The sequence below is a fragment of the Quercus robur genome, chromosome 11 (assembly GCF_932294415.1).
Source record: "Quercus robur chromosome 11, dhQueRobu3.1, whole genome shotgun sequence".
NCBI classification, from domain to species: domain Eukaryota; kingdom Viridiplantae; phylum Streptophyta; class Magnoliopsida; order Fagales; family Fagaceae; genus Quercus; species Quercus robur.
The window spans coordinates 45,596,183-45,604,599 of NC_065544.1; the positions used below are offsets into that span (position 1 = coordinate 45,596,183).

The 8,417-nt window shown below is 32.8% G+C and overlaps 1 protein-coding gene across 2 annotated transcripts; it reads right to left on the reverse strand.

The window, feature by feature from the left end:
• Positions 1-316: 316 nt before the first annotated feature.
• On the reverse strand, positions 317-4,349 carry LOC126706233 (protein RER1A-like). 2 transcript variants are annotated; one of them, XM_050405573.1, is made up of 4 exons: positions 4,187-4,349; positions 2,989-3,362; positions 806-986; positions 317-649 (listed from the first exon to the last, which is right to left on the reverse strand). In XM_050405573.1, exons 2-4 carry the CDS (start codon positions 3,345-3,347, stop codon positions 596-598), a joined length of 594 nt encoding a protein of 197 aa, XP_050261530.1. In that variant the 5' UTR covers positions 3,348-3,362; positions 4,187-4,349; the 3' UTR covers positions 317-595. The 2 variants fall into 2 exon arrangements, with proteins under 2 accessions (XP_050261530.1, XP_050261531.1); XM_050405574.1 differs by having other exon boundaries at positions 2,989-3,357; positions 4,187-4,343.
• Between the last annotated feature and the right edge of the window lie 4,068 nt (positions 4,350-8,417).

Here is an 8,417-nt window from a genome sequence, read left to right on the forward strand (position 1 = left end):
GGAGCTAAGAACTGAAGCTTATTAAAGGTGGATGTAATTTGGGCTAGCTACTTATATTATAAGTTCTAAAATACGCTTCAGAGTTTATTTGCACAAGTAATCATTTTCTTTTCGATAGTTTAAGTATAGCAGTCTCCATTACCACCTAACCAGAGTACTATTATTCATTCCACCGGAATGATAGGAATATGCAATGTCATATTGTTGCAACTGCAATATATGCCATCGGATGGCAATTCCAGTTGGGAGGAATTTCACTTGCAAAACATTTATTAGCACAAGAATCTTCTGCTCTCAATAATAGAGACCATGCAAGTGAAAAATATTCTGCATCATGCAGTTACATTGACAGTGATCTAAAGCATAATTCAATCTTAATGTGTATAAACAAATAAAGTTTCCCCGCAACACCAGCACTCCTGGCACCATAAAGTCGGGCAATTGAACTTATATTTGTGACTGCATATTTAAATCCATAACATGATACACGTCCAAAGTAAAAAATTGTACTATCCTAAATCTTCACAATGCCTAAATGTTTTTCTTAACAATCTGGTAAATTTAAATTTGCTCTAATCATGAACTTAGATGAGCATCAGTCTCCGCGAGAACCACTGCTACTTGCAGAAGCTTTCTTGCCGCCGTATTTCTGTTGAAGATTAAAAATAAGGTTAATTTTCAAGCACCAGAAGTCAATTTTAAGATCAGTTGCTCCTACTGCAACAGTAGCTTATGACAAACAAAAGGGCTTCCAAGGTGGCTGTGCCCAAATACACAAGGATAACTATAACCATACGAATCTCACCTGCTTCCCAATGTTGAATGGAATATATTTGTATTTGATCATGTGTGCAATTTGGCGCCTCATTGTAAGGACAAACAGAACAATCCAGTAACAAAGTAATATAGGCCAGAATACCGGAACATCAAACATAGAAAAGAAGGTCATAACAAAAGCAATGCAGAAAGCTTTTGTGAAGGAGTACCTGGAACCATGACAGCAAAACAGAAAATATTATCCAATGAATAATTATCAAGAAGGAACACCTGAAGCCAACCCCAGAAAACATGGGAAAGGCTTTTGTGACTTGAGATACATGCTTATCTATCTAGCAAAGTTCACATGCTTCCAGTGGATAAAGAGATACTAGAGTGACTAGTGAAATTTTCAAGCCTTTCCAACTTCAAAGGGAGCAGAAGAATGGCATACATCAGCTCAGAGCCACTAAACTTGATCAATTAAGTTGTTTCCATACAACTTTATGCTAAAATTCTCTGTTGACAAATCATTTTAAATTTCCCCATTAGGATTGGATCCCTTTCAACAAACATCATATTCTGAACATTCATAGTCTTCTTCTACTTGAAGTCACAAGCTAGTTAACGAGGCAAGGAGGTGAAAATGAACAAATTGGAACACACTCATGATTAATAGATTTCCCAAAGGAATCTTACAATGATATGTTAGGCCAAAAAAAAAATTGAAGGGAACAATTTAACTAGTATAATGAATCAAAGTGGTTTGGGTGATCAGAAGTCAAGTGCTTATATAGGGTAAATAACAAGTGGAGTTTCTGAACATAAATAGGTTAGAAACATGTCCGCTTGTTAATAAACAAGCACATCAATAAAACTTAAGGTTTTCCAAAACAAAAGACAGGATAATGCACGTCTAAGTGCAAATAGAAATATGACATGTCATAGTTGAGAAGCATATTAAGAGAATGAAGTATACTCTAGCTGTAGGTGATGTTTGCTAATTGTGAGCAAAACCTATTGTCAACTGACCCCAAGTTTTGCATGTGACCTTTGTCACCAGTCAGGTCTGCAAAATGAATTGAGAATAGTTTGCAGACCTGAGATAAGGGACAATGAGCTTAACTGAGCATGGAACTCAGTGTAAGATAAAATTTCAACTTACACCTCACACCCCAGTATAGTTTTGATAATAAAAAAATGTAAAAGGATGCTGGATGCATAACCCTTTATATGGTACTACCTATCCGACATCTGCCTCTGCTAGAAATCCCATGCTACTGAAATTTCTGAGGCTCAGAATCAAGGTCTGACAGAGGAAGGTAATTTTTTGTCCAATTCTTTAGTAATATCCTCCATTGTAAAGATGTAGTATCAAACAATAAGGCACCGAATATGTCATGTCACTTATTTCTTACAATGACAATTAACAAATTTACTTGAGCTGCAGAAACAGTTATTATCATTTTAAAACAACCATCTAGTGTAATTGATATCATTTTTTATAGTATATTATGCATTCGTATTTTTCCTTGGGGGGCATGATTCCTTCCCTTATTAGCAGTCTTATTCTTTAGGTTCGTAGTTCTTTTTCCCCCTCTTTCTTTAGCAGCCATCCTTGCTTTCGACTTAGGCCTGACAGCTATGGTACTCTTATTTCATCCCTAAATTTTTACATAGGCATCTAGCATGTTTGAACCCATGACCTCACTTTCCAACCCATTCTTATAGATGGCGGAGGCACCATTTGACCAAGAGCTCACTGGCAATTCATTGATATAACTACTCATACAAAAAATGGTGAATATTGTTTCCATGCTTGAGCATAATTACTTATCCAGGTAAAAAAATCCCTTAGCAAAATTAGAACTTTGGACAATTAAAATAGTTTATGCAGTCCCAAATTTTCTTAGATTCTTCATACCAGAGTTTATTTTCTTTCACTATTTCCCATATACTTTTTTCCCTCTATAATGCCAGTATAAAAACATGTTTTCTGCAGTAACTGATGAAAAACATTTGATATAGAAACAGAAACTTAACAGCCATAAAACCCCTAGTAAGTTAAGCCAGCCTATAAAGAAACAAGACGATGACAATCATGCAATCATCTTTTGAATGTCGGAACCAAAATCACTTAATAAAAGAACCCACAAAGTAATTAAGCAGATAATTCAAAACAAACAGCAACTAAACCAAAAAAACCAAACAATGAGAAAGATCTTCAGTTACCAGAACTTAAACTCAGGAAGCCGGCGAATGAAGGGTTTGAATTCATCTGAGCCTTTCGTCGGCAGCAAAGGCCCTCCCCCACCCGAAACTTCCATCTCCGGATCAACCAAAGGCGACAAGAACCCAATCAACAAATTCAAGAGATAAATCCCCAGACCATAGGAGATAATGTAAAACCCTTGAATGTAATAAACCCTCAAAATGTAAATCAACACTATAACAGCACTCCCAATCCATCTATAGATCGCATGTGGAGTAGTCTTATCTAGATAATACTGATACCGCCTTGACACATCAATCCAAAACTGGTTCGCAGGTGCTGTACCAGACCCCACACCATCGGCCCCAACTCCTTCCATTCAATTCAACCTTCACTACATAGAGTATAAACAACAAGCTCCAGTCAAAACCAAGCATTCACCATCAAATACATTGAACATAGACAGCATTTATATACAGTTTTTAATAAGATTTTCAGAGTAGCACACTAAAATGAAGAAATACTTGAACCCCATTTCGATTTATCAACCTGAAATTACGGGTTTCCAAAAAAAAAAAATATATATATATATACACAAAAAGCTCCAATCAAAACCAAGCATTCACCATCAAATACATTGAACATAGACACATTTACGTACAGTTATTACTAAGATTTTCACAGTAGCACACTAAAATGAAGAAATACTTGAACCGCATTTCGATTTATCAACCTGTAATTAGGCTTTTTCAACAAAAAAAATATATATAAACAACAAGCTCCAATCAAAACCAAGCATTCACCATCAAATACATTGAACATAGACGCATTTATACACAGCTATGACTAAGATTTTCACTAAAATGAAGAAACACTTGAACCCCATTTCGAATCAGCTCTGATTGAGCTATGAGAACAAAAGGGTATGATCCATTTTTTGAAATTTTTTTTTTTCCAACAATTTTCTCGGAAACCAAACAGTTTTAGGGTTAGGTTTTTGATACATAAACATGCAATGTTATACAAGATCTACAAACTAACAAAGCATAAAACAAAAACCAGATAAATATAAATAAATTATTTAAAAAAAAAACACTATATGATTCAAAGAAAGAGAAAATGAGATGGGAAAATTAAGAAAGGGAAAAAAAAAATGAGAGAGAAGGGTAAAATGGGAAGAGAAGAAAAAGAGAGGGAATTGGTAAGAGAAGAGCTGACCTTAGGAGGACTGTTTTGAGAATTAGGAGGAGAAGGAGGAGGATGATGAAGAAGAAGAGGAGACTCAGATCTGTGCGATGACACACAGAGAATGACCGATAGGCTTAGCTTAGGAGGGGCTATTAGTTTTTCTTTCTTTTTCTTTTTATTTTTTTTATTTTATTGGGTTTATTATTATTATTATTATTATTATTTATTTTTTTTAACTAAATGACACAGTGGTGGAAATGGAGTCACCGGGGTGTCGGTGTTTAATTTTTTATTAGAAAAAAAAAAAAATATATATATATATATATATATATTTCACCTATTTGATGTGAGGGTTGTAGTAACAACTAACAAGTAAAAAATTTTACCTCTAAATTTGCCGGCCTCTCTAGTTTTCACTTTATAAGATTATTTGTGTGTATTTTAGTCACTAAATAAGTTAATGGGTTTTATGAAACATCGCATTATGGGTTGGAAGAGATTTCCCCAAACCGATTTGGGAGAAACTTTGTTGTAATAATAATTGCATTGGTAATGATAACTAAATAGTGGTTAGGGGAGTGCGGTTACTAAAATTGGTGTTACTGTAGTTATTAACGCTTTGTTTGTTTCGTTAGAAAACTTCCTATAAAGATAGTTTTTCACATTATTCAGTATTTGGTAGTATAAAAAAAAATGTTATGTCTACAACATTTTCACAACAAATCTTAAGTGGCAGATTATTACTAATTGGGACAAAAAAGTAATCTCAGTGATAGGTTCAAATTTGAACCAATAATAACTAACTACTTATGATTTGTTATGAAAAAATTGTGGATGTAACACTTCTCTAAAAAAAATTTGTCAACAAAAAACTATATTTAGTCAATAGAAAACCCTAACAAAAATAAGACTTATTTTCTATAGGTTGTTTTCCTTTAAAAAAAAAAAGTCGAAAAACAAACTCTCTCTCATGTGGCACATAACTACTCCTATAAATATTATCTTCTTTTGGCTGCGGGAAACAATATTTTCTTTCTTGCCTTCAAGGTCTTTCTCATGGTAATCTCTCATTTCTTCAATTCTTTTTTGTTTTTTCTCTCTTCTTAGGCCCTCACTATCACTCTTTTTGGTCATCAATTTCGCTCTTTATCTGTCTCTCTTCTCCCTTTTTTCTCCTTGTTTCTCTTCCCCTCTGTAACTCTGTTATTTTGATAAGGTTTTTTGTTTTCTTCTTCAATTAGGTTCGTAAAGCCAATTCCCCTAATGCAACAAAGGCAAAAGATTACATTAATATAGTTGTGTTTGTCTTGTCCATGCATTTGTGTCCATTTGTATTCAACATATTGGTTTATTTTCTGTCTTCATACTTTTAAGTTGCGCTTACAATCATAGCAGCAAGCTCCATTGATTTGGAGCTTGGGTTCTAAACATCGTTTGGAGGAATTGTGGTAAAGGTTTGTGGAGATGATTTCACCAAGGCACAAAACTCCTAACTAAATATAAAAAAAATAAAATAAAAAAAAGAAGAAGAAGAAGGTATCAGTCTGCATTGAATTGTGGGAAGGTTTGTGTAGATGATTTATTAGTGACTTCATTTTGAATTGAATTAATGCTTCATCTAGTACTTTCATATCAGTCTGCTCAAATATTTGGAATTTAATAACATGTACTAGTGTTGCAGATAGAGATCATGAAAATTGAACAACTAATTTTGAGCTTTATTTCCACTACCATTGAGCATTGTATCCGTATATATGAGCAAAATGAGTGGTAGAGATCATGAAAATTGAACAACTAATTTTGATTGTATCTGTTGTCAAAATTTTAGTTTGAAAACCAAATTCATACTTCATTTTTTTTTTTTTATCGACTACATTTATTGGGTTTACACAATACACATGTTATACATGTTTTAAATTATACAATAAATTTTTTTTAAAAAAAAAAAATAATGCATACCAAACACTAGAAAACGTTATCAAGCTCATTTTCAAGGTTGTTATTAAACACCGAAAAATGAGGTAGTTTTCCAAAAAATGATCTCTGGAAAATGACATATTTTTCAAAAAACGTTAATGCTGAACAAACAAAGCATTAACGTAAATCCTTTTGTGAATGATTTTTTTTTTGTTATTGTGTATTGTATCGTATCATATCATATATCATAAAATAAACAAACACTTAATAGAATACAGATATACATATAAAAAGTATATTTATTATAAATTTGAAACATATTCAACTACTGACTTCTTTTTTTTAAGAATGAACTAATGACTAATTTTCTTCTAAAAAAGAAACTAGTGACTAATTTAATTTAATCATCACTTATGTAATAATATTTAATAAAACTAACTAAATAAATCAAATTAACGTGTTTATAATATCCAACTTCAAATTGATTAAACCCAAAAATATAATATATAACATAAGAACGAAATAATAATCTCTCTCTCTTATACGGTTCATTATCTTGCCTAATCAATTCCATCTATGTCAATGATATTGTCATATTCATTATCTTGTAAAATTATTTTATCATTGACATATTCTTTTGCACCATTAACATTTATTATCTCTTCTTGTTACTATTTTATTTTATATATTTTTTCTTGGCATTCTAGTTTTTTAGACTTGTAACAATAAATAACGAAATAAAAAATAATTATATTATTTAATTCCTTATTCATAGTATAGAAAAAAAAAATTGCAAATATGAAAGTAAAGTGCCAAATGTGTAGTCCAAATTAGGGGGAAAATCCTCATGGATTTGTTATTTTATTAGACTCAATCAAGTAGTCCGTTTTGTCCACTTTGGTGTATTTGATCCATTTGGGTCAACTTCGGTCCACTCTTATCTTATTTAGTCCACTTCAATCCATTATGTCCAATTCGGTCCATTCAGTCTATTTCGGTCCACTTAGGTCAATTTCGGTCTATTCGATCCATTTCGGCCTACGTCGGTCCACTTCAATCCCACTTGGTCTAATTCGGTCCACTTTGGTCTAATTTGGTCCACACATATCTCTTTCCTGTTCCTCCATGGACATGAACAGAATAAAATCCACCACTACTTGATGATACAGATTTGCTAACAACATCATGTATCTTCTTCTCTGATTACCATTTAAGCCTTGCACAAGCCGAGCATGTTCTTTTGCAAGAGAGACTCGATTTATCACAGTTAAGTTCTTCTACTATTTGTCGATTTTTGCTCTCTTATTAAAGTCAGCACCTTTGGATATAGCATCGATTCAAACTCTTTCAAAGATGCACCATTTTGAACACATTTTCACGTTCTTGGAGACTCTAGTTAACTGCTCACATTGGACAGTCTTAACTCTTCACATTAATGCAAGCTTCACCTTTGTGGATGTAGAATGTCATCTTTTTTTTTTTTTTTTTAAGTATGACTATCTCATTATTCAATCAATTATTATTCAGATTTTCTATTTCCAAATGGGTCTATGTTTTTTTTTTCCTTGAGTAAATACTTATATTTGTTCTAGATATTCATACTTTAATTTCTTACTCTCTGTTGGTGCAAACACAATAATAATGGAAAGAACAGAAAGAAAAATTAAATAATACTTCTGAATATTATTAATTTGAAGAGAAAGAAAATACACAATACTATTTGAACTAAGGCGCGACACTCACTCTCTTTAAGGAGATTCAAGCCTTTGGTTGGCTAAACTTTGTAATTGGTGCAAACCTTCTCTGGCTTGTCTCTCCCAGGATACAACAGCCCAACAAGTGTCGTATGGCTAGAACAACCTCTACACAAAGTGTTTAAGCCTAAAACTCTACCAGAAAGAACACCCTTCCTTGCCAAGAACTTCTCTGTTTGTTTTAGTGTATATTACAGTCATTTGGATTGGGTCTGAATGAGTCTATTATAGGCTCAATGGGCCCCCCACGAAATTACTACCCAAATTAATCTGATTAATTAGGTCCATTATTCTGATGTACTGGGTGTTACAAGATTAATTACTAGATATTAATATGATGGGCTAGAGAGGCTGATTCATTTCCAATTTTGACACCTACACCCTTCACATCCCTTTTGCACACGTATCTAGCTCAATATCTGAGTCAATTCATATCAGCCCATTAATCACCACAATTAAAAAGAATAAAATAGTTTCTCTCCTTTTTAATGTGGAATTAAATAATTTCACTAACTCCACATCTTTCATATTCACTCCCACATCTTTACATTTATGTAGTAATATTTATTCATTTTAATTAATTAATATTA